General features: G+C 34.9%; 2 protein-coding genes and 1 long non-coding RNA gene across 3 annotated transcripts in view; 1 reads left to right on the plus strand and 2 right to left on the minus strand.

The window, feature by feature from the left end:
* The first annotated feature begins 2,411 nt into the window (after window positions 1–2,411).
* On the plus strand, window positions 2,412–9,590 carry LOC149411710 (uncharacterized). Its single transcript, XR_016304822.1, has 3 exons — window positions 2,412–2,541; window positions 4,663–6,144; window positions 6,413–9,590. It is a non-coding gene; the product is annotated as an uncharacterized LOC149411710 (long non-coding RNA).
* Window positions 9,591–13,972: 4,382 nt separating this feature from the next.
* Window positions 13,973–16,697, minus strand: LOC149411711 (hexosaminidase D-like). The gene is made up of 5 exons (XM_089646723.1): window positions 16,446–16,697; window positions 15,691–15,882; window positions 15,162–15,274; window positions 14,564–15,068; window positions 13,973–14,200 (listed from the first exon to the last, which is right to left on the minus strand). Exons 1-5 carry the CDS (start codon window positions 16,695–16,697, stop codon window positions 13,973–13,975), a joined length of 1,290 nt encoding a protein of 429 aa, XP_089502849.1.
* Window positions 16,698–21,535: 4,838 nt separating this feature from the next.
* The window catches only part of LOC149411712 (succinyl-CoA:acetate/propanoyl-CoA:succinate CoA transferase), a 53,990-nt gene continuing 48,339 nt past the window's right edge, over window positions 21,536–27,186 (minus strand). Inside the window, exon 9 of the mRNA XM_089646998.1 lies at window positions 21,536–26,287. Coding sequence (XP_089503124.1) covers window positions 26,103–26,287 — 185 coding nt within the window. The 3' untranslated portion in view covers window positions 21,536–26,102. The remainder of the gene's footprint in view (window positions 26,288–27,186) is intronic.

Below are 27,186 nucleotides of genomic sequence, written 5' to 3' on the forward strand. Positions count from 1 at the left end.
TGCGTAGTCGGGATACACGCCAAACGCGCGCCCAACATTTGTACACAGTTGACACTTGTCACATGAGAACGGGTCGCTTCTACGATTCGTTCTTAAGTTCAACAGCTCGGCTGTGGAACGAACTGCCGGCCTCTGTGTTTCCTCCCTCCTACAACATGGGACTCTTCAAGACCCATGTTCACTCCTTCCTCTCCACAAAAAGACCCTCCACACAGCATCCCCAAAGATGACATAGGCCCTGAGGGAAATTATTTTCTTCAGGGCCTCCTGTGTGGAGTAAATATATAAAAAAAATATAAAAAAAATTGGGCGTATTTTTTTTCTGTTCGCATATCAGCGGATAGTTGATTAAATAATTTTATTCATTTATATTCAAAGTGATTCTGTGTTGTTGTGGTTCGTACGGGTGGTACAGTTAGTCCACCAACAGAAGTATTCCTTATGCTAATATTTAGCATTGGGGTATTATTTTCATTAAAGATATCTTTGTGTAGCTGAAGTAGTGCAATTTTGTCGTAAATTTTTGTGAGTGGGGGAACAGCGAATTCTTGGAATACATTTATTGTTGGGTAGTAATACGGTTTTTTTATCATATTTTTCATAAGATTTTTTGAATTGTTTTGAGTGGTAGAAGGGATGATTTATATGCACCCCCCAAGCTATGATTCCATATTGTAGTACAGAGTGCGCAAGTGCAAATTAAATTTCTTTTAATATTTTTAATGGTAGTATTTCTAATTCTGAAGAATATATATATTACTTTCCTCATTCTGTTTACTGTGGAGTTTATTTGATTTTACTGTCGATAATTATTCCGAGATATTTTATTTGTTCTTTACTAAATATGTATACAATTTGAGTAACAGAGAGTAGACAATTTCTGTCATGAACTTTAATGTTTACATTTATATTTGAAATATTCTCTGTTAGGCTTTATCTAACCTGTTAAACGATTATATGGCGCCATGCAACACTTAGGAAAGGGTTGCAAAATTTTGAAGAGGAACAACCCGATGACCAGCAAATTTAATTTATCTAGCTGATTGCGTCATCGCGTCACCCGGAAGTCTGTCGACTGGAGCGCTCGCCCGTATCTTCTCTGAAGTCACGTCCACCCCGGCTGGCTGCCCGATTGGTACTCCTTGAGGTGATTTTGCACAAAAACGACGCTATAAAAATCATCCAAATATTATTATTATTATTTTGATAAGGATTTTTAAGTTATTAATAAATTGTCATTTTGTAAAAAAAAAAATTAATTAATTATTCACCATGCAAGCTGACGTGTACCCGGCGTTGCTCAGGGTTGTGAATGTTTTGGAGTAAAGTTTTAAGGTGTTTAATACAATGATAAACATCTACTTTTCTCTGCTTTCTACAAATATAATATTCAAATATCATATATATAAACATTTCAGAAGATATTCTCTAAATGAGAGTGAAAACCGTATTTAAATCCGTTGCGTAGTTTCGATGAACTAAGCGCACAAACAGACAGACGCAGATAGCGACTTTATTTCATACTATTTAGAAATTTTACCACATCTGTCAAACCATCAAATATCAAACAAAATAATACATTCATGATAAGATGATGCTAATAATTGAGCCGGAGTCTCACACTTGTAGACGTCGCATATAGGCCAGTGCAATTAGAGCCAAAAAAGGGGTAGCGATCGTAATTATTCCGGCAGTCCCAATTTTTTTATATGTTTTATAAACTGATCCCCTGATGTAAAATTTGAGTTTCCGACCTTGGCGCACCTGTGCTCGCGCCGCCATTTTCAAAAAACCGCCCGAAATCGCGAAGAAATCCAGTTTTTCCCAAATATCTCATTTCCATTGCAAATTTCGGCTAAAGTAGCTTAACGAGTATTTCGAATTTCCCCAGATTTTTGTGCTTTTTCCCTTTTCCCTAAAAAATATATTTCTCCCTTAAGATCTAGGGAAATTTCCTTCACAGATAAGTCGGCACATCACTGCTGAGCTGACCACGAACTGTTATCCATAGATAAACCACTGTATTCGGGTTTCTTGTTATCTTTAAAAAAAACTGGAGAAACGTTGATATGTCCCTAGGTATCTAAGTGACTTGAATTCACAGAAAGACCAAAGTGAACACGTGCGCCAGCATTTGTCACACGCAGATTGAGGCGGCAGTCCGCATTATTAGACCTTAAATATTTAATGAATAGCCTGGCCGGCAAGCGAAATAAAAATTTAGAAAGCCAACTTAGAAATACACTCATAAAGTCGTAAATCTAAAATGGGAAACGTTAAGCCGGCGACCCGGCTTTGGATGCCAAAAATGATCGTAATCTACATTATTTGAAGGGAAGTCCCCAGTTAAAACATAACAATTTCCTCAGGAGTTCGCAATTGAACACTGCTGATGAGAGTGGTATATCTATCCGTCATTCGTAATTTATCTTTGCATTCTTGCTTGAATATTGAACGGTCGTTGGAAGTTCCAGAGAGTTATTGAGATAAATGAAATAGATTTAAGCGTATACGTTTATTCAACTGCAGTTAAAACGAAGGGTAAGTTATTTTCATCATAATACAATAATAATAATATTACCTATGCACCGTTTGCAAAGTGGATTGAAATAAATGCGCATGACGCAATACTAATGTACCACAATATCAAAAAACTGCATTATTTAACTGTGCCGAATACTCAAATACCTAATGATATTGCTAGCTAATATGGCTAGAACATTTTCCAAAACATTAAGGGTTTTTTTAATCACGTATGTACATATTTAAAACTAAAATCCTTGAAATGATATTTGATACTTTGCCATTGAGGCTGCGAAAGTGAGTCATTTTGATACTAAAATATAATGTCCTTATTCCAAGGGAATATACTTTTTCTCGGTACGGGGAATAACCGAACAACTATAGACCTTTTTAAAGTTGCCCAACTTTTTTGTTGTTGTAAATATTCCCCTAATTATTGAAATTATTCGTTTCAACTTAATTTCTACAAGAACCAACGATTTATTTCGGGATAGATGGTAGAATATGCATTGTAATTCCAGTTTGATTCAGGTAGGCGACACATTACGCAATACACATCATGGCGTGGTCTGTCACAGGCTTCAATGTTCAAAATTTACCAAAACGATCCCTTTGCCGCCATCTTATGGTACGTATACATTTGCGAACTGAAACGGGAACCGAGTCACGAATTACGGAAAAGGATCGAAGACACTTCGAGACTGAAATTGGCGTTTCGCGCTATTTGCAGTTGCTTTGTTCCTTTCGCATAAGTTGAGGTTCAGTTCGGCTCGCGTATGTATACGTAGCATTCACAGACATAGGAATTAATAGACGAGAAGATAATGGCGAGGGGTAAAATCAACTGTTGAAGAACGAAGGGGGTAAGGCTGACTGTGATTCGTCAATAAATCAATCTGACAGTAAATAGGCATCTCGCATTATAATATCACCATTTAGTTCTTAAAAGTAAAATCTGCTTTTGAATGAATAGACATTTTTACATGGGAGCGCAAATTACTCGCCACGTTATGAACTAATTTGCGAAGTCCAAATTCGGCAAAGTAAGGCAGCTTCTATTTTCAGAGTCGTAGTTAGTTTCAGAGTATTTAGTTAAGACACTTTTACAAATGTTTCATAATTTACTTACCCCAGTAAACAACGATGAGCACACTTGAGAATCGCTACATTGTGATGTGATAGTATATGTTTCTAAAACTGATCCATATAATACGGTGTGAATAAGCTTAAAATAAAGTAAAATAATGCTTACTTATGGAATGTAATACGACAATTGGGTTTATTCTCTTTTTCCATCTATTTTTACAAGTTTTCATATCACAAGTCAACATTTTGCAGTGTTATTTCGTAAAATGAACCGATGATGCCTCGACCATAGTTCGCACAAGAATGATGACGTCACGTTTTCAAATTTCACTTGAGGCCATACGCGAGCACAGCCGGCTCCAATGGAACCGGTATGGGGAGTGGGGATAATACGCTTTTAATCACTTAGGGCAGGTCTACTAATATTCATATGTCTATGGTAGCATTAGACTTTTTTTGTGTAGTAACACTTGCCAAAGTTTCGTTCCAAATTAACCCAAACTAAGAAATAACCTATTTTGTGCATGTAATAGTTGTTTCTTGTAGTAATTGTTAAAACAAAGTGTAATTTCCATCATCTGTGCCTAAAAGTGCGGTGATTAGGGAAGTACTTACCAAATATTTTTATTTGGTAATAATTTTGTTTTGTTAGGAAGCCAAAGAATGAAAAGCAATAATCCGGTTTGTGAATGTTTTCAAAACATGTACCAAATGTGTGAGCGAAACATTGCTTTCCAAGGCTGATGGAAAACAAAAAATATTTGTGTAAATGTGTTTGGCCACGCCCTGATATTTCATGTAGGTACAAACATTTTGCCTCGAATATTGTCGAATTGATTTGCAAGTTGTTCAAATGGAATTACGCATGCAGTATCTTTGGGAATTTGCAGGGTAACTTTTAAATTTTGAAACTTTCAATACTATTGGTGAATGTTGTGCCCAAAATATATTCAAACGTGCCCTCTTTTGAATATATTTAATATATTATTTGCCTGTACTTTTCCTTTATGTTATTTTTGTGATTATTTTATTGCTGAATTAATTTGCTTTTAGGGAGGTGTTAAAATGAATGAATCTGAAAAAAAAAGTTCCGCTGTAGAAGATGAACTATCACTAAATGCAAGTTCTTCCGTTAGTGTATATGAATCATCCAATATTACAGATTCTTCGGTGATGATGGATGAGGAAGGGGGTCAAGAAGAACTTGATGTTGAACATTCTATTGATCTTGAAAAGCGTGAATCCGAAAATGCTGAGAACAATTCTTGCTGTGACGAGGAACCTTCAACCATGGGGGAAATTTCTGATGGTGGCAGTACAGTTTCTTTAAACAATGACAATATTGCTAATTGTTTTGATAATGAAAATAACATTAATGATGAAGTTAAAAGTGTTTCAGTCACAGAAACACAAAACTTGTACGAAGAACTAGTGATTCTTTATGAGTATAAATTAGTGGAAAATAAAGATGCTTTTAAATGCGAATTTTGTCTGAATGTTTGTGAACCTAAAGCAGGTGTCATACTGACAGAATGTATTCATTCAATCTGCAAAGAATGCATCATAAGGATTGTTAAAACAACAAATGACATTGAGATAAAATGTCCCTATAAAGGTGCAGATTACATTTGTGATATGATTATACCACACCATGAAATCAAAGAAATCGTAAGCCCTGAAGTTTTTGATGTTTTCATACAAAGATCATTAACTGTTATCACTGGTGCGGATTCTCTCAACAATGATGTTAACGGTGGTGATGGAGAGGCTTCAGGTAGCTTATACCAAAAGCTCGTGTCCTTAAATAAGAATTATTTTGTGGAAAATCATGAACCCTTTAAATGTGAAGCTTGTCTTATTGAGTGTGGTCCTAAAGCAGGGGTTGTACTGACAGAATGTGTTCACTCAATCTGCAAAGAATGCATCAAAACAATTGTTGAAACAACCGACGATGTTAAAATAAAATGTCCATTTAGATTCTTGGACTATGCTTGCGATACAATCATATCGCAATGCATAATCAAAGAAATCTGTGGAAGCATCACTCTTGAAAAAGTTTTAAAGAGACCACTTCCAGTTGCACATGTCATTGATACTGCTTTATATGAGGAGCTTATGGTCCTAGATGATCAGCTCTTGGTGGAGAACAAACAATCTTTCAATTGTGAAGTTTGTTTGAATACATGTGAGCCTAAAGCCGGAATTATAATATCCGAGTGTCTTCATGCATTCTGTAAACAATGCATTGCCACCCTCGTCGAAATGGCAACTGATGTGGAAATACATTGTCCATATCGAGATAGTGAATATAGCTGTGATAATGTTATCCTACACCGTGAGATAAAACAGGTCGTCAGCCAGGAGGTTTTTGATAAGTTTTTAGAAAAATCTGTTTCCATAGCAATGCACAGTATGAGTGATGCAAGGAACTGCCAATTTCCTGATTGTAAAGGATGGATCTGCATCGATGATAAGGATGGAAATAACACGTTTACTTGCTCCATTTGCAAAAGAATAAATTGTGTGCTATGCAAGGTAAACATTTTACATGAAAAGTTATACAAACCATTATAGTATGGTTGGTCATGAAATTGTGTATGTTAACCCTTTTGGAATATTTTGTATTAATGTAATAAACCATATGTTTAAATATTTAAAACGACTTTGGTCAGGTTCTGGCTTTAACATTCAAGTATTTGTCTTGCGCAGGTATTTAACACTTTTTTTAAAGTGCACCTTTATGAAACTGCTATTTGAGTAAAACTTTGACCGGTGCATTAATTGTGTATTTATTTGTCTCTAGGGTCTCCACGATCCTCAGGTCATAAGTTGCGAGGAATACAAGAGAACACTGAACAATCCGAATCAATTCTCAGAAAACCTTCTACGGAACATGGTGAACTCGCGGGAAGCGATGCTATGTCCCACCTGCGGGGTTGTCATTAAGAAGGTGTCCGGGTGCGATGGAATCACGTGCATCCGGTGCAAGACGGAGATCTGTTGGGCAACGCGGGGGCCGCGCTGGGGCCCCCGGGGGAAAGGGGATAATTCAGGAGGGTGCCGATGCAATCTGAACGGAAGTAAGTGTCACCCTAACTGCGCAAATTGTCACTAACCTTATTCAAGAAAATGCATATATTATGCCAAAACATTCTACAATAGTTGGGATAGATTAGCGTTGAAAAGGTTAATTGTTACTTAGTAAATACGGTGAAATCTCGATCGACAGTTCCTCAAATAATCTTTTTTCCGCATCTGTCGTTTATTTCTTCCAGTCCTGAATTAATTTCATAGGAAACTTGCAAAAATATATCGTTCCCATTTTACCGCGTTAATAGTTTAAAGTACACAGTTTTTGTACTACATATTTTACTCGTTCGAGCGTTTGTCAAAATATAATGATTCAAAACCATACTTCTCAGCTGATTTCAATTCACTGTACTCGTAAACAAAAACGTACATTAGAAATTTTTGACATTAGTCATTAGATATTCAAATATAGTGGTGCACGCGAACAATCTTTTTACTCATCTTTGAAAACTGGGAGAAAAAGACATATACTTTGACATTAAATGACGAGTGGTAAAGGGTTGAAAGAGATGATCACCATGTTGTTTTGCATCAACAGTGATGGAACTGACATGCATGAGCGCCTCGTCATTGGCAAATCGTTGAAGACTTATAAGTTTTAAGTATACAAAAACTTTACCTGTAAAATTTTACGCAAACAAAAAGACATGGAAGACTACAAACATTTTTAATATTTTGTTTGTAGACAACTTTGCAGCTCAACCAAGTGATACGACATTTGTATGGATGCAGCTTTTTTTCAATATTCCCGCATTGTTTATTTCAAATAGATCCCTTCAAAAACGATGGAGATTTCACTGTATTTAAGTTACGCTAGTGAGAGATTTTTTTTAATTTTCCTAAAGCCTCTGCATTTATTAATGATGACGATATTAATATGATCCTGGGTTCGATTCCCATTTGAGACCTTTTTATTTTTGTATTTCTTGTTCCAATAAAAAAAATTATATTCACCTTTATATACATATAAGCTTTTTAGAAAATTCCCATATAAATATAAATAAATAAATATAAATCGGATATATGTTTATCCGAGACACTATCTAGGTTACAAACCAATTCTTTAGAACTTTGTAATCATTAAAAAAGATAGCTGCCAATAATATGGGAAAAATTAGTTAATTAGTTAGTAATTTGAAATATGAGATAGACAAAAATGACGTACAATAATTAGGTACCGATGGCTGAGTTGTTAGAGGCATTGTCCCGGTAAGACGTAGATCCTGGGTTTGATTCATTAACAAAACGATATGAGAATGGTCTTACCCTTGCAGAAGTTAACAAAAAACAATTTTGCATTTACTACTTACCGTAAGAACATTCAATGATATCTATCCTCTTCCGATGATTTACTTAGGACGGGTTGTTTCGGAGAATTTGAACAATTCATCAAATTTCAACGTTCATTTCCGGGTTCTGTGAAAGTCCTATTCAAGTTCTGTTATTATATCATTATAGGCTAGTTGCTTGACAAAACTGAAATTAAAACAGAACTTGAAAAAATCTTTCACAGAACTGGAAAATGAACGTTGAAATTTGATGAATTGTTCAAATTCTCCGAAACAACCCGTCCTTAATGTAATCCAAATATCTCCGCACCAGCTAGAACATTGAATATAAAGCCTTGTCTAGTCTGCTACCAGGTGGCTTAGCTTTGTGTACTTTCTCGATTCCTTCGTTTACCACTCATACGCATATGTGACCAACTTATTTTTGTCCACTGGCTCTATGAGACAACAAACTCATCGTCAGTCAAACAATCTCTTTATTCAATGTTCATCTTAGTAATTAGCAACAAAGCCTATAACAAGTAATGTGAGCAACTGTTTCTATTTGCAAAACTTTTTATTATAGTAAGTATTTTTACATGTTATATGCAAAATATTTGTAAGTTACAGAAATTTATATTATTTTTTAGGACATTATGTGAAAACTTCTACATAGTGTGCTCTTGCAAAGTGAGAGTAGATTGTGTAGACATGTTGACAAAATCTTCTCATTTGCAGTTAATTTGTTTAAAAAAATTTATTAGATTTAAAACCTCTAGAAGTTGGTCCCCTCCATTTGCAATGTAGAATAATTGTGCCCACACACGGTCCAAAACACTGCAATTGCAGTGTTGATTCTGTACATCCAAAGACAAAATGGGGACCAAGCAGGGGACAAGCAGGGGAGCAGTCTCTAAATACTACTTGGTAAATTAACATTTTTAGTTTCGTCATTACCTCCACTAGTTAAAAACAAAAATAAAAATTACAATTTATCAAGTATGGTATTGTCTCTACGTGTTTATACAGGGTGTATCGGCACGTACCCGACAAACTTTAACCAGCTATTCCTTAGCATATTTGGAGTAAAAAATCTTATGTGCACTTTGCTGTCCGGTAACGTTTTTTTTTTAATAAAAAATTTATTATTCATATTTTCACCACATTTCACCACTGTTTTATCCTTTGTCAAAGTTTGAAAATCCATCTGGCAAATATTTTATTCGAATTCTGTTGAATAATGCACGTGTGTACCTATATTGGCGTACTTTTACAATTACAACGAAATGGCACGGCACCATTCGTCTCATTTTTAACTATTATTATTTAGTGTGTGCGAAAGAGCGAAGACGCTTTTTGACATACTTGCTTATAACAGCTGTTGAACACGAAACGCAATGCCAATGACAGTGATGTAGTGTGGAAATTTTAATTTTTTTTGTTTTTAATTGAAAAAAAAATGCTACCGGACAGCAAAGTGCCCATAACATTTTTTACTCCAAATGTGCTAAGGAATAGCTGGTTAAAGTTTGTCGGGTTGGTGCCGATACACCCTGTATGTTAAAATATCTTTTTATATTGAAGTTTCTTGTAGTTTAGATGTAGCTAAGCTAATCATACTGATGTTAGTAATAATTTTAAGACAGTTTCATGCAAAACTATTTTTGTAATTCTTTTATTAAAATATTAACCACTTATCATTTGTTTTTATTTCCAAAACATGATTATTTCACACTTTGAATAATGGACAAAATATTTATTTGATACCTTCGTGGGGTAATTTGTATTTCATGTAAAAATGAAAACACACAACTTCCAAATTGAGTATAGCACAATATCACCAATATTTGCCCGTAGCCAGTCTCTCACAATTTATTAATTTTATCTTACACAATTTATAATTTATATGTTCATTGAAGTTTACAAATGTCTAATTTATTTTTAATTGCGTACATTATTAAATTTTTATTATTTATTGCATTTTCTTTCGATTAAAATGGTCCTACAATCTACAATCCAGCTTGAATCTATCAATTGGTGCAGACTTTATGGTTTTCGGCAGTGCATTACAATATTGTAATCCTTTGTACAGTATGTACACTGTTTTGTCTATTGGCTTTGTCCTATTTTAGTAGCCTAAATTCATTGCACTTTCTTGTGTAATGTTTGTGAATGTCCTTGTTTTATATAATTGTATTTGAAAAGTATGTAGCAATGTTACTAGAATATTCGGGAACGTTCGCCAATGCAAAACGCATCATAGTTAGAACTCTCTAGATACGATGCCAGCATTCGGCGCACCTAGGTACAAGTCTGAATATTCTCTATGCACCGGGCGGCTATAAAACGAGGCGCATCACGACGTACTCAGTCAGTCATCAATTAGCAGTTACAATAGTGACCAATCAGCGGGCCCTGTGACTGCCCGCTGCTTACCAAGGCGCCCTGTCGTTACTCACTGCGCCGCTTCAGGCTACGGACCTACTCACCTTCGCCCGGCTCTACACGGACATCACAAACTTCCTCTTTCATTTGTCTCACTACCACATCACCAAAAGTATTTTGCTAATAGGTTGTTCATTATTTTATGTATAAATATCATCTTAAAAAAGGTTTGGAGAGAGGTAAGAGGGGGGTTGGAAAGTTCCCGGCTAACAGATCTGGTCTCTAAGCACGGCTTAAGCCATTTCAAGCAACGTTTCACCCTAGAGCTCGAGAATGGATCTTGCCATTCACAGAGGCGGATTTGCAGTCTTGGCCGCCCTAGGCCCCAGACCATGTAGCCGCCCCTTTCTCAGTACCCATCATATTGACCAGGAGTATCCAAACTTTTCAGTAAGTTCCTAGGGTCAAAACCGTTTTAATTTTCCTGCCATTATCATTCATGGTTCATGGGGTGAGATTTGTCCAGGTCTTGGCGGCGGATACGTCTGCCCACCTGCTACGTGGCGGGCCGGATCGAGAGAAACTGGGTGAGGGAGGCCTTTTGACCTTTCCAGCCGGACTATCTTGACCCATCGCCTAGCACTTTCGTACGTAGAATATTTAGGTACTTAGGAAGTAATTTCTTGTTATCATCTGTGACTTTTTTGTCACGATTGGCCGCCCCTAATATCTGGCCGCCCTAGGCCCGGGCCTACATAGGCCTAAGGGCAAATCCGCCTCTAGCCATTCACTACAATATATTATACTTGAGCCTAGTATAGTAAGTAGTTCCCAAGATCCTTTAGCATTGATCTTTTTTCCAATGTGTCCGTTGTAAATATTTCATTCTTGTAGAAGGGTTGATATTATTATTTTAAATTTTTAATGCCCGTATTATGGTAGTCGTACATGATTTATGTAAGAATAACAATAATATTTTGTAGAACAAATAATAAAACACTAGGGAAAAGGACATGTTATGACAAACAAAAATTTAAAAAAATACATATTACTATAGAAACCATATTAGAAATTAAAATAAAGATAAAACTGATTGATAAAAATTTATTTTAAAAAATTAAGTTATATTCATACATACACTTATATATAAATTACATAACATTAATTAGTTTTTAGAACAACACGATAGGGAGCTTTAAGCCTTGTTAACATTTGATTTGAAGGTGGCCAATGATGGCATTGTCAAATCAATGGAATGACTTTTATATATCTCGTTGAAATTACGGCACATTCTCGGTAAAGGTGAGACATACCCCAACTTAGTTTGATATTTTTTTAATATGTAACGGAATATAATGTATAAGTCGGGAACCAATTCTAGGAATGTTGAACCTGATTTGATGGAGTAGAAAAGGGCAGTTTATTAAAGCATTATTGAAAAGAAAATTTAGATCAATATTTGTCTTCTCTGTTCAAGGGTGCATACATTGTAGAAATTTAGTCTATCAGTGTAATGAGGAAGTGATCGAGCTCGCTTATCACAATACGCTAGGTGGTACATAAAATGTTTTTGAACCCGCTCTATTCGCTGAAATCTTTATGTATTCTATCTTCAAATATTAATACTGTATCTTCTGCAAATGATAATATCTTACCTCCAATATCCATGGTACACAGTGTGTTGATGTATATAAGAAATAAAAGTGGGCCTAGCACACTGCCTTGAGGTACGCCGTAGGACATAGATATTTTCTTGCTCATATGTATTTTATTATATGTAATTAATTATTTTTTACTTAGTTCTGCTTTTGATATTTTAGTTTACATTCATTAGGTACTTAGTTTTATATTTCTAAATCAACCATCTGTGAACATTCATAATTAGTCTGTTTTTGTCGTCCTCTTTGCGCATTATATTAGTGATAAGATTATTTACGTTCCCTAAACAAATAAATTTAATTATTGAAGACAATTTTAGTGATTTTTTAAACAAATCTGAAAAAGATACAGATGCATCTAGGACTTGAACCCAGGAGCTACTCCTTGCCGAGGCAGTGCTCTACCAACTGAGCTAATACGACCCTATTCCCTTCGGTCATGTTTAACTGAATTATACTTCGATTAAGAACTACCAACATTATCTACATTTTCTCACCGTAAGTCCTGGGTTCAAGTCCTATATGCAACCGTATCTTTTCTGATATTTCTTTTTCAAATTTTCGTTTAAAAATCGCTAATATTGTCTTCAATAATTAAATATTCCAATTTGAGGTTTTACTCACTAAGTTATTTCCGAAAAATAGTCAATGTTCGCCGCCCAGTCAAAATAAGGCGTGCTTTTATAATAAATTCAGCAGATTTTTGAAAACGGAAACGGCACGCACAAACAATTTTACAGACAGACGGAATTCACAACGGTCGAGTTAAAAACAAAAAGTTCAGTCAAAAAACTAAGTAATTAAAAAAGTAATCTTCATTTATTTTATTTTTTTAGGTAACTTATAAACCGCCCCATTAGGCTAGCCTGTGTTGAGGCAGTAATTTTGAGGTTTCTCATAAACCGCCTCACTAGCTAGCCTGTATTGAGGCAGTAATTTTGAGATTTCTCATAAACCGCTTCACTAGGTAGCCTGTGTTGAGGCAGTAATTTTGAGGTAACTCATAAACCGCCTCACTGGGCTAGCCTTGTGTTGAGGCAGTAATTTTGAGATTATTCATAAACTGCTTCACTAGGTAGCCTGTGTTGAGGCAGTAATTTTGAGGTAACTCATAAACCGCCTCACTGGGCTAGCCTGTGTTGAGGCAGTAATTTTGCAAATTATTTTGTAAAACCTATGAATATACACTTGTAACAAAATAGGCTCATGCAAAGGTTTTTGGGTGAGTGCAGCTATAAAAACCCTATTATTACTTTTGATCCAAATTTTTTACATTATCTACTCTTGTATTTTTTTGTGAATCACATTTTTTATGAAGAATGTTGAAAATTCTTGTAACAGAATCCTTCCTAAAATGACATTGACCAAAATTATTATGAGTTGCAGGAATTTAGAGTAAATCGTAGAGCGAGTGTTTAATATTATTTCAAAGTATTTATATGGTTTTATAAATGTTTTTTTAGAGATGAATGAGGATTGTTTTAGCGTATATCTGCCGAACGTCCAACACTTTCATAATATTATAGATTGAGTTCCAGTCTGTAATTTATTAAACGTAATGTCAGCTTCAAACTGTAAGACAGTGTCATCGGCAAAGCTAACCATTTCCCCCTGAATATTAATGTTGCGTAAGTCGTTAATATAAAACAGTTGCCTTTGAGGTGATTTTGCACAAAAAAAGACACTATACAAATCATCCAAATATTATTATAACAACAAAGTCGGTCCTAATATGCTTCCTTGTGGTATACTGTAGTTAGTTGAGCAACAAGTTAAAATATACTTCTTACAAATAATTACCTACAATACAACTTAATATTTCTAACAATACAACAAAATTATTCATTTTCATGCAATAATGTATAACATTCTTCATCCTACTTTGTTCAACGTAAATAATGTAAGCACTAAAGAATGAAAGTGATTTTATTGTTTTATCCGTAGGTACACTTTTCTACAAAATTAAAGTGCATTGTCATTTAAACTCGAAACATCAATGCGTTTTAAGCTCGAAGGAGTGATATGTTTGAAAGGCCTCCTCGGCCATATCCGATAGTTTCTACTCTCCAGTTTAGCCAGCTTTATTTTGTCGAGAGCTTTCACTAAAGGATCTATTTTAAATTCCATGAACTCACTTACAGTATATTCATCAAAGTACTTTGACATGGTTTGCCAAATCGTGTGCGATAACTGCGATAAATATTTACCTTCTTGAAATGCACTGTCGAAAATATTCTCATTTCCGACTGTTTTGTGATCAATGTTGTACTGAAGAAATCCATTTTTACTGAATGAACTTTCTAAGATCAGAGGTAGAATTTTTGTTTTTTCCAATTTGTCTAAAGCACTGATTGCCTCGTAAATATCGTTTCCATCGAAAGAACACGTTGCAATGGTCTGTGATAAATATTCACTGATAGAATTATGTTCATTTGATTCAATCTGAAGAAAATTATCTGATATTTCGTTTTGCAGAAAGTGAGGACAGCTGAGTAATTTGGTCCATTTTTGAAAAACGGTGCGATGCAAGTTTATAATGGATGCATTGCTGACATATATTTTCGTATATGTATTGATAAGGATCAAATTCAATACGAGACTTGGTATTCCTACCGGCAAGGTTTCACACAGCACGTGGAAATGACTGTATCTGGACCACCCCGTTAAAAATATACCACGAAATTGAATGAGTTCCGCATCTCCGGCAGGTTTATAACTTGTCGCTATTTTCATCCATTTGAGATTATTTCCGTAGTGTCTCTGCAGATCAGGTACCAGAGCCGTGTCTCCAAATGCGCCTTTAAATGCGGAAGCTATCCAAATATTATTTTTGAATATTTTGTGGTAATTGAACCAGATCCACGCTGGGAGTGTATTTTCTACAGTGCCGTTTCCGTAATCCCAGACGACAATGTCTACGAGTTCTCCAACTCCTGATGCTTCTATACTTGGCATGTTTCTATTGCGGAGCATGTCATCCCATATGAGTGGAACTATGTTTGTGTATTCTTTTCTGATATATGTTGCAATGTTTGTCACATGATCGACAAATAAATGCCTGTAAATAAAACACAAATGAGGAGAATAAACATACATTTTATGAAATCTGTAAACATTTTGTCAAGCGAAATGAGAAATGCATAAATCTTACAAATTAGTCATGTCCCTTGTTTGGCATTTGAGACATTTATTCATATGGTAGACCTCGTCACAGCCAATGTGAAACCACGTTAATTGCTGAACTTGAGAATGTAGTTCGATAACCTAAAAACAACAAAAAAGTGACTAATGGTATAATATTTTATTTTTATTAAGATAGGTAGGTACTGCACTACATAAGTAATGTAATAATTTATACCATTATGAAGAGTGAGGCTTTCTGTTAAAAATGTGCATAATTCTAAAGCAAGACAGAAAACAGCGGCAAACGGTGTGTTAATCAAGCGCTGCTAAGCAATGTCGAATATGTACACTATCCACGTGACATAAACCGAGTGCTGTAAGACCCTGCACACAAGTTTGTGGAACTTTTGCGCAGGGTGGTTTATTTATGCGCAGGGTCTACTTTGTCTCTTTCTCACGTAGGAAGCGCCTACATGCATGCAGTGCGTATCGTATTACACCGATAACTCACCATTTGACATGTATTATAATAGTATACATAATTTACCTAATCCTACCTGTTTTATTAATTCATGAACAAGGTCAATGGATTGATTGTTGGATGGACAAATGGAGTCAGCATATTCATCCATTTCTCTGAGATTGCGGAATTTTTCCAACTTTAAGACAAACTCCAGATGTCCAAAGGTCTGCACCAATGGTATGATTTCCATTCCAATAGACTTGACCCCTCTCAGAAAGCGTAAAAGCTAAAATAAAAATAACAGTTTAGTAGTAAAAATATGATAGTTGGTTGGGGTAAGTGTCAATGGTGCAATTGCATTGAGAATGACGACTACGCGGATGAATTATTATTAAAGAATTCAATTTTGCATGATTTCAGAGGCAACTTTAAAGCAGATTACTGCAGATGCTGTTTTTTTAATAAACATGTTTTTACTGGTCACAGGTGGCATCTATATAATATAGGTATATATATATTTTTGTACCTATATTTACACATGCATATTCTATTCATAGATTTTCCCCCCTGACCCCCCCCCCAGCATACGAAAGAAAAGAGTTAACATTATATTCAATGATTAATTTATATCATATCAATCCTAATTTATTTTACATACAAAAATTATTATTATTTCTTTACATTTAACTCCACAGGAGGCCCTGATGAAAATAATTTCCCTCAGGGCCTATGTCATCTTTGGGGATGCTGCGAAAGGTCTTTTTGAGGAGAGGACAGAGTGAACATGGGTCTTGAAGAGACTCCCACATATATTATTTCTATAATAAAATTATTTTAGATGAAGCCTACCTCTGTTTTGGAGTATGCATTCAACGCCGAGATATTTTGGAGAACTCCTTCAAACGGGAACATGTCTTCATATTCTATCAAGATTCCAGTTGCTCCGGCAGACTTCATCATAGGCAAAATACGTTCGAGATACTCAATTTTGGGAGGAGCTCCTTTCAAATCCAAATGAACTATCTTATGTTGAAGAAATACCGGGTTTTTCGTAGGATTTTCATGAACCACGGGCGCTTTATAGAGTTTGCCTCGAGTCATTTTAAAAATTCCCTGCGATTGCTCAATACTTTCAGATTTATGTTGTTTGTCACTTCCTGGTTCAACTTGTTTAAATATTGTATTAACTGAAATAGATTTGCTTTCCTCAAAAACTCCTAATTGCGAATTTGTTGTCTTTGATTCATAATTCATTACTTCTTGTATCGTTTTTAAAATTGTTCGATCTCCTCGTAGAGAGATGCATCTCGTTATAAACACAAATAAAATTGTAAGACATATCAATGAAAATGTTTTCACCATTGTTGAACAGTAGATTCTTCTCATTATGCCAAAAGAATTCAAATTATTTCACGTAATTTTTAAAAATTCAGTTATTATTACAGATAAACTAATCTGGCTAAAAGAGTAGCTAACGGATTAACGAGCCAGCCAAATATATAATGAACAAGTCAATTTGTTCTGCTCTGGTAGCCCCAATAACTGCAATATAACAATGCCTTCAACTTTACGGGTATGTTTGTCAATCTTATGTTATTTATCTATGTTTGTATTTTAGAAGTGGATGAATGAAATTTTATGTTTTATTTCTTTATTTATTATTTTTAATCACCATTTCCAACATTTTAGTAATGATTATTCAAAAATAAACAGTGATTTTAATTGTGGTTGCTTTACCGGTAACTACAAAACACAATGTGATCGAACAGTTCGCTTAGAAAACTGTCGGTAAAATTATAAGGTGGCTCAAAGAAATCATGTACATTTTTGAGATATTATTAACCTTTACAATGCAATTTATTCCATGACACAGTGTGATTAATACAATGTATGTGCTTTAGTGCAACTTTATGGAGCACATACGCAATATCCGCATACGGAAGTTGGCGCTGATGAATCAACTACGCGATAATCTCTTAGATCAGGTTAAGGTTGTGGCTATCAGGTAAGCGGACGTAGCATATAATTTTTCCTCATGAATCACATATGACATCCACATATCTGATAGCCGCGTAGATCAGGTTAAGAGGAAAGTCTTCGCAGCATTTTTCATATAAAAATTAAATTTGGCTACTTTGGCAGTTATTTGTGAGCAAATGATTTTTTTTTTTTAAATTCTCTCTTTACTATTCAAATGTGATGAAATATAAAATAAAAATTATCAAAAAAACATTTTGATAGGTGTGAATTTAAATTACCAATGACCGATTTACCATGGGACACAAATTCACTGTATATAAATTTTAATTTCTACCCAAAAAAATGCCTTTTTATCATGTTTTATTTTATTTTTCATTATGTTAACACAGTATTCAATTATTTTTTTATATTTACATACCCGCCTAACAAATTGAGATTGCCAAAACTGACTAAAATCATGCAAAATTGATTCGCTTAACAGCCTTATTATAATTTATTCCCTTATCATAATTTAAAATAAAATAGCACATATCCGTACTAGATATTTGCTATATCTTTTGATTAAAAATATTAGATAGTATAGACAATATCCAAATAGATATACATAGATAGTATAGAACATATCCAAAACAAATTTATAAAATATATTACCTACAAATTCAACAATAACTTTGAGTGTACATTGAAAACTTTGCAGCAAAGACGAGTAGTAGCTGACTCAATATTTATACACAGAATTTTAAACAATTACATTGACTGTACCGAACTTCTTCCCCTTATTAATTTTAACATACCTTTGAGACGTACACGACATACAGTAATATTCCACACATTCAACTATAAAACAAATGCAGCATCTAATTTGCCAATTAACCGAGCTCATCATACTCTAAATAATATTTGTCTTAACTCTAACATTGACATTTTTTCAGATTCACTGCCCAAATTCAAATGTGGCATCATGTCAATAATTTAAACTGTTCAATGCGCATACATACAGACATAAACAAACACTCACACATACAAACACCTATATACTACATACGCCACATGGTAATTAAGGAATAAACATACCACTTAGCAGACATTACAAGGAAACATATCAAAGGTACACAACATGAAGTATCTTATTCCTGAATATTGTTTCATCTCTGTAAATCATGTAATGTTTGTTTCTATAATATAAAATTAGGAGGATAAATTGAGGTCATTTCCGGCACACAGACACACCCATTCCGCACTTCTGTCAATTTATCTTTTCAGTGTCATTATAATATTTTTCTAAGGCAATGAAATTAAAATATTATTAATAAAATAAAAAAAATTCAGATAAAAAGATTTTTTAATTGATTTATTATTGTGCGAATAACCTCATACAAAATCTAAATCGCCATTATTACTTGTTCTATATTTTTTTTGTTTTGTCCATCAAAGAACAATATAATTGCAAATGTACTAATCATTTTGAGCCACTCAGTTGTTTGGGGATTATTGATTGAGTGATACTTGAGCTTAAGACGTAGAAACTTTGTATGGCTTCCAAAAGTAAAATTATTCTATGCGCGGGAAACATACACACAGATTTAATTGTTCACTTTCCACTAACAAAAAAATTAATTAAATCTTTTTTTTTTGGTTAATAATCTTGAAATTAGTTAGTTAATAAGCTTTTTCTGTCTGCAATTTCTTTGTCTTTGCAACTATTTTCAGCTTGCAATGTTATTTCCATCTTGGGCTTTGTAGCTGTATTGTATTTTTTTTTATAAAGAAACATTTCGAGGTTACGAATAACCTGATAACTTGGTGTGTAGGAAGAAACAAAGGCGGGCAAAACTTTTTCTGTTTGCATTAAAATTTTTAATATATAAATAATTATATGTTTATTTCCAATAAACAATAGAAAGCGTATTAGCAAAAACAGTTTTTAGTTTTCGGTTACGTTGAGAAATATTCCTTTTATTTGGATTTTATTGTAAAGCGGAGAAACATACAAATTCTCAAACCGTCTTTACGAAATAACGATCAATATGCCTGAAGTCTGATGGGTTAATTTTAATTTTGAAAAATTTTAAAGAAACAAACATTCCCGGTTTACTGACAATATTTGAAAAATAACCTTTTTTTATGTGTCACCTCACAAGAACGCTGTAAAGTATAAATAAATCACTCACTAGATCGATAACTTAAAAAAACCATAGATATTCCAATATATCCTTCCTGCCAGGGGGGTATAACTACGATCGAAAATTTGAACTGAAATATTGTGACGTCATATGATTACCTAACTATAACCACCAATGAAAAACTCTGAAAGTCTATGGAATAAACTTTCAGAGTTTTTCATTGGTGTATAGTATAATAAGTAGGCTCCGAATGAGAATTTTACTATCTATATATTTGCATATCTATGGTTTTTTAGGACCAATTTGTTTCATACAAAAAGTCCAAAGTTATCGATCTACTTAGTGGTTTATTTATATCCCCTGCAGTAAAGTCTGCACAGTGTTAAGGCAGGGGCACCATGTTGCCACCCGAGTGGGCAGCGTCGTAGGAAGAGATTTATTAATGCCAGGGTTTAATATTGACACACTTTTATAACTATCCCAACAATCCAGTTCCTACCGAAATTGCCTTGTCCTTTGTTTTGTTCCAATTCCTAAAGGTCTTACCAAAAGCAAGTATGAATATATTTGAAAAAAGAAGCCCACAGCAAGTGTCTTTTGTTTTAAAGTTCGAGTTTTGTCAAGATCACATATAGTTGCATATTTTCGCCTCTCGTAATAATTAATCTCATAAAAAGTTTATAAAAGAGTTCAAATTATCAGGCCCCAAGTGAATCTACATTAAATATTGTTGTGTGTGATTAAAACAGTTTTTGTCGTGAAACGGTGCTAGATGTACATCTATAAACTATTTGTCAACGGAACTTTCAAGAAAACATCAGAACTTTCAAATGAAGCAAGATCATTCACAAGCTAAAGGCCTCCTTTTCCCACTCCTTAATTTCCTTGATAAATAAACACAATTGTTTGATTATTTTTACCTCGGTAAAATTACAGTCCATTCTCCCATTACCAATCGATTGGTATGCAACAGAGGGTCTTGAAGAGGTCCGAATTATACAGGATTTTCCAATAAGAGGTGTTATTTTGATATTCAATCGTAAAAGATCAATGGTTTCGTTGCTTGTGTGGGACATAGCGCCGTCTTGTTGAAAGTAAACGTTGTCCAGATCAATACCATCCAATTCCGGCCATAAAAAATCATTAATCATCTCTCGATAGCGCAATCCATTCACCGTAACTGTTGCTCCAGCCTCATTTTCGAAAAAGTAAGGTCCATTGACTCCGCCGGACCATAAACCGCACCAAATAGTCACACGTTGACGATAGAGAGGCTTTTCAACAATAACTCTTGGGTTTTCCGAGCCCCAGATGCGACAATTTTGCTTGTTGATGAAGCCACCGAGGTGTAAATGGGCCTCATCACTCAAGATGATTTGCATTTGATTCACTCAAGTGAATTTTAATAATTTCAATGCGTTGTTGAAGCGTGTATCGTTCCATTTTTATTAATGGCGTAGTTTCTACTTGTCAAATGTCAAAAATGACAGCTTCAAAAGTAACATCTACCGAAATAGCGGGTTATTCAAAATAACACTTCTTATTGGAAAACCCTGTATGAAGGAAGAAAAACAGAAACTACCATCACATTAAGCATAAAATATTGCTTGTGTCGTGGTGGAGGTCAAAGCCAGCCAAGGAACTGAACTCATGACACCTTGGTGGGAACCAAGCGCGATACCAATTCAGCCACTGACTATAAGCACATGGTCTAGGAATAGTAGACGTAAAACAAATACGAGTAATAAGTATCTTATAGCTTTGGGCATTAGGGCTTTCGTACAGTCATCACATATTTGCATAAATTAAAGGTGAAATAATTAAAAAATCAATTAAACCATTTGTAAAATTCATTTATTAAAACTTAAAGGCAGACAAATAATCATAAAATATATAAATAAACATTTTGGTATTAAAAATACTAAAACGCACTTCATGATCAAATGAACATATAATAATTTATATAGTATGATTTTGAAAACCACATATAGACAGCTTAATTGGAGAATATTTCAGAATATATGTTCTGAATAAGTATTTTGAGGTATAACATATGTTTAAAGTATGTAATTTGATTGTCAATAGGTAAATAAATCATGCAACGTTTGTTTCAACACCGGTGTCCTTCATACAAAAATCGATGAATTTTTTAAAAGCAATTTTAACCCTTATGTACAAAGGAACTGTACCAATAATAAGTTCAGAATCGCTTGCGCTAAGTATTGATTTAAAAAATACTTATTATTTAATGCATGCAGCTGACAGCTGTCATTTTTTCTCAAAATTTAAATTACCACAGTACGTTAAAAAATGATAAGATTTTCATGGTTGTATATTTTTACAATTTTTTTATAAAACTTACGCACCATTGTAAGAGTCTTTTTATAAATGGTTATAATTATTACGTCGGTGTCCTAAAATGCTCTAAACACCATAATATTATTGCATTTCTGAATTAATTCTTAAACATTTTCTTGGGCGGCAGCTGTCCTCACCAACTGAACTATTTATTGACATGGTCTGAAGACTGAAATATTAAAATTTCCAACAGAATTTGTTTCCAATTTTTTTTCTTTACATTTCCTGTGCTAACAAGTCACCCTTTTATCATAAGCTACAATAAAATTTATCTATGTTTTTTTTACATTTAAAGTTTTTTTTTTTTTTTGTAAATTTGATTTGCTTTGATTTTGTTAATACCGTTAACTTTAACAACTGTTATACAGAGGCAATATATAATAAAAAAATAAAACTGTAGATTTTTGAGTTGTTGAGTAAACATGTTCACAAATGCATTGCGCGTGTCTCTCTTAAAACTAACCCATACCCTTAAATACTTCCTCTTTTATTTGATGGCCTCCATGGTCGAGGGGTAAGGCTCTCGACTAGCAATCTGGAAGTCGCCGAATCAAATCAGTGTGCAAGTGAATTTTATTTAATTAATTAATTCAAAATAATACACAGATAATTGTGGCACATTCCAGAGTGGAAGATACTCTTAGTATCGCCCTGGTGAAAGACCACCATTAAGAATTGAAACGTTGCTTGAAGAAGCTAAATTTTTTTATGACCAGATCTGAAAAGACAGGTTGACAATTGGGAATGCCATAGTTTCACAGACACAGTAAATAAAAAGAAAAAATTAAAAAAATACGTTTTTTTCTGTTGGGTTAGGTTAAGAAGGGCACACACTATGCAATTGTTAGCACGTCAATACAGCCATTCAAAATTACGCAGTTTTATTTTCAATTTTTTATTGTGGGTTTTCCAATAAGATGTGTTATGTGTATTTAATTCCGGCCATAAAATGATTTTTTATGGCCGGAATTGGATGGTATTGATCTGGACAACGTTTACTTTCAACAAGACGACACTACGTGCCACACAAGCAACGAAACCATTGATCTTTTACGGGAAAAGTTTCCGGACCGTGTTATCTCTCGAAGAGGTGATCACAAATGGCCATCGAGATCTTGTGATTTAACACCTTGCGACTTCTTCCTTTGGGGCCACGTGAAAGAGAAGGTCTACGCCAACAGCCCAGCGTCGATTCAAGACCTCAAAGATGGAATTCGTGAGACTATCGAGGACATAAGGCAGCCACTTTGCGATTTGGTTATGGAAAATTTCATGAAAAGGATATGGTCCTGTAGGCGTGGTCGTGGTGGTCATTTGACTGATGTTATTTTTCACTATTAACGGCATACCTTCCTCTTTATAATGAAATAAACATTCAATCATTTATATTATAAATGGCATTTTTCTTTGAATATCAAAATAACACCTCTTATTGGAAAACCCTATATATACCAAACTTTTGTTATGTGTATCATAGAGAACAGCACAATTTTTTTCTAGCATTGTCTATGAATTGTATAACATATTGTCATAACCTACATATTATAGTCTTTTGACCAGACATTGCCTCTATTTCATATAATATTTACTATGAAAAGCATAACGATGTAAGAAAACTGCGATGTTCTCAACAAATCTAGAAAATTTTGGGTACGCTCTGTTTTTAACAAAATTTTACCAACAACTTTAAAACTTGATAATTATTATTACAATTCCAACTGTAAATGTATTAATGAAAAGCACAGATAATAGAAACGAAGAGAGATGTGGGATGGAAGCGTACTGACTGTAGCTACGACCAAACTGCACAGATTAACAAAGCAGCAGAGCCGATGAAGGTTACGCATTTGGTGTGTAGGTAGAAACAAAGGCGCCGCTTTGCAAAGATGCAATTTGCAGTAGTGTGATGTTGGCGACACGCATTGTGCGCGCGGTTTTAAACTATGTTTTTTTTTATGTGACATCTCTGCCTGTACAGTGTAAAGGCATGGGAGCTATGTCGGCACCTGGTTGGGCAGCGTTGTGAGGCGGGATAAGGTAGGGGCTGTAGGAAAGGATTTATTAATTCAGGTCTTGAAGATGCCCGGATTATACGAAGGATGAAAAATAGATGCCAATAACTCGTTCCACATAAAAGTCGTCTTACACAAAAACGGAACGAAAGAGTAGCCAACATCAAATGAAAACGGTTCCGCTCGTGTAAATCGAGTTTCACGCTTGCGCACTGGGGTTCAATACTACTATCCTCCATTAAAATACCTGTAGAACAGACATAGCATGCCCATATTGCGTCTGTGCATTAGAAATGGCAATTGGTTTTTTAACAATGAGTCAAGAAGACAGACCACCTTCCTTTGCAAAGAATCAAGTAAGCCTAAGTAATGTGGGGCACCATCCTAGAAGTGTCTCCCAAATTCAATTGTTGGGCGTACTTGAGATTTGTATAGGTTCGGCAGCTGGTCACTATTACTATTGAAAAACCTGCTAGCCCTGTACAAGACGTTTATGGCTCATCTCCCTTGTTTCTATTATCTATGCTGAAACTAATAAACGCAGTGGAAAAAAAACCCTTATATTTCAGCAATGGTTATTTATTTACGTATGTCCTTTTATTTATTAAATAACATTCCATGACTGCCTAAATATTAGGACTATCTCATTTAATTTTAAATCTTTTGATTTTAAAATATTTAAAAAAAAAAAAACCTTGCCTTTTAATAAGTAGGTAGGTATTTCATGCAAAAGGCTTTTGTATCGACAATAAAAAATAACCCCTCCTCGCTACAAGTGGAGCTGTTCCCAAAATATAATCTGTGTTACATTTACATTAACGACGCTATCATCGTTGGGGATTGTCAAATGTTGAGTTTAACCGTTGGAAATAACGCCGGCGTTGACGAGGAACAGCTATATTATTTTTACTTGCCACCGGTTGACATGTTGTCGCTAGACACCACGTACCGTCTATATATAGGATAGACAAATCTAAAAAGACGCTAGAAGGAAGGTACGTAATCAAATTACGCATAATATCGTTCACAAAGGACAATTGTTAGAACCTTTCTCGGGTACACATACTGGGTCTGATACTGTGTTCTCAAGTCGCAAACAGTTTGTTGTATACAGTACGTGTACAAAATCACAAGGCCGGCATTGCCATCAAACATTGTTGAAACTTCCACAACATGTCGTCGATGCTACAAATCTAAATCAATTAAAGCTAGATTAGATTGTAGCGATCGACGAGATTGATCTAGAATGTCTCTCCTATACAAAAAGCATCGTAACAGGAATACTCCAGACAATGCGAAGCGTTCCTACGTACCTACCTGTCTACGGGCTACCGACGTCTAGAGCTACCCACGACAATACGTTGCGAGTTATTATATAACTAATTATGAAATTAGACATGACTGCATCAGCAGAATACTGCCTGCTCATTAACTAATATGTGATATGAATTCTCAAAATGTCAAAACTAGAATGATTTCATAACCGCATTTCACAGCGTGCATTTTTCATTTTTATATTCTGTCGACTATTTCGTTCCTAGCATTGATCTAAACCATATGCATTGTTACACAATGTCTGACGCCATTTTTCACGACGTGAGTCGTGTAACAACTTCGTCCAGCTGGTTGCGGGAGAATGGTGTCGCCGACGAGTGTACAAAATGTCGCCAAGGTGCTTGAATGGTCGAATATTGGATACTTGCTTTTTCCATTAGTTGATTGTGACACCTTGAATAATGATTGTATGTTACTGGCATTATCAATTATATCGAACTGTAGATGCAGATTTTCCTCAATAGCGTTATGAGTTGAGGGCATTTAGCTATTATTTCCAACGGCTAGTTATAATTTGAAACTCCTATACCTCCCTTTATTGCCCTGAAAGCAACCTAGTTCATCACCGCCACTTAGCAGGGCTTTTAAAAAAAATATAACCAATATTACAGGAAAGCTCCAAATGTAATATAAACGTATTCATAAATGCCTATTGGGTGTCTAATCGTTAATAATATTAATAATTATTGGTGTGTGCTTTATGCGGACGGCATGCACTTGAGGCGCTCAAAGGCGGCCTTCTCCAGGGCGGCCCTGTGGTCGGGGTGCGCAATGTTGATCAGAGCGTGCGCACGCTGGCGCAGGGACTTGCCAAACAGCTGAGCCACGCCGTGCTCCGTGCACACGTAGTGCACGTGGGCGCGCGTGGTCACCACTCCAGCTCCTGGAAAAGGAAAAATGATCCATCGTTAAAATTAAAACATGCATATTTTAATAAATTAATAATAAACACTTTGTTTTAACCACCGACATGTTTCGTGAGCAATGCTCACCTCAAACTAAAGTTCAAATATAGACTTAACTACTCTGACTAATTTCTTCAGTTTTGGGAACAAGCAGCTAATACACGTTGGAGTCCATTTGTTTGCTTTTCTCAACAGCTCATATGCTTATAATATGGTCTCATCCATATTGTTGTATTCCCTTACCGTCGTAGTTAGAAATATGAACTAAACTTAGTAGTTAGAAATATGAACTACACTTTGCTCTTGCAAAAAAACTAAAAAAAACCTCCGAATTCGTGTGCAAACAGTATCTATATGGAAAATTTAAGTGCAAAAAAAGTTTATTTGATAAAACAGTAATAAAATAATACTATTCTAGCGGATTCTAAACATTTTTATCGAAAGTTTTAAAACAACCTAAGATTGTGTGTTTGTTCTCATTGAAATGTCCATCCCACCGATGCCTGATGAATGCTGCCATCGGCGTAAAAAAAGAATGCTGGACATGATGACGTCCCCATTACAAAAAAAGGCCCCGGGAATGATTTCTCCAGTGGTTGAAGATGAGGAATCTGACAGGGCATTGGACTATTCCGACGTGTCTGAAAATGAGAGTGAAATCCCAGTGTCCTCAGTCCAGATACTGAACGACACTGAAGCAAGTCTAAGAGCACTCCAAGATGTCCTTGCTGAAAAGCAGTCAAGAGTCTCAAAGGATCAACAACTGCGGATAAGCGCATATGTATCCGCTGTATTCAGATCAGTTTCACAGCTGTTATTGGAACGAGAGGGCTTCAAAGCTGATCTGGCAACAGTCAATGCCAAATTAATAGTGGCA

This window comes from Hesperophylax consimilis, chromosome 25 (assembly GCF_061612785.1).
Source record: "Hesperophylax consimilis isolate HC1 chromosome 25, BYU_Hcon_1.0, whole genome shotgun sequence".
Classification (NCBI taxonomy): Eukaryota; Metazoa; Arthropoda; class Insecta; order Trichoptera; family Limnephilidae; genus Hesperophylax; species Hesperophylax consimilis.

Coding starts and splice junctions, on each gene's coding strand:
- LOC149411711 (XM_089646723.1), bottom strand. CDS start 16,697: ATGACTCGAGGCAAACTCTATAAAGCGCCCGTGGTTCATGAAAATCCT. Junction 15,275..15,690: donor TTCATGAATTAATAAAACAG/GTAGGATTAGGT, acceptor TGTTGTTTTTAG/GTTATCGAACTACATTCTCA. Junction 14,201..14,563: donor ATACATATACGAAAATATAT/GTCAGCAATGCA, acceptor TATTTATCGCAG/TTATCGCACACGATTTGGCA.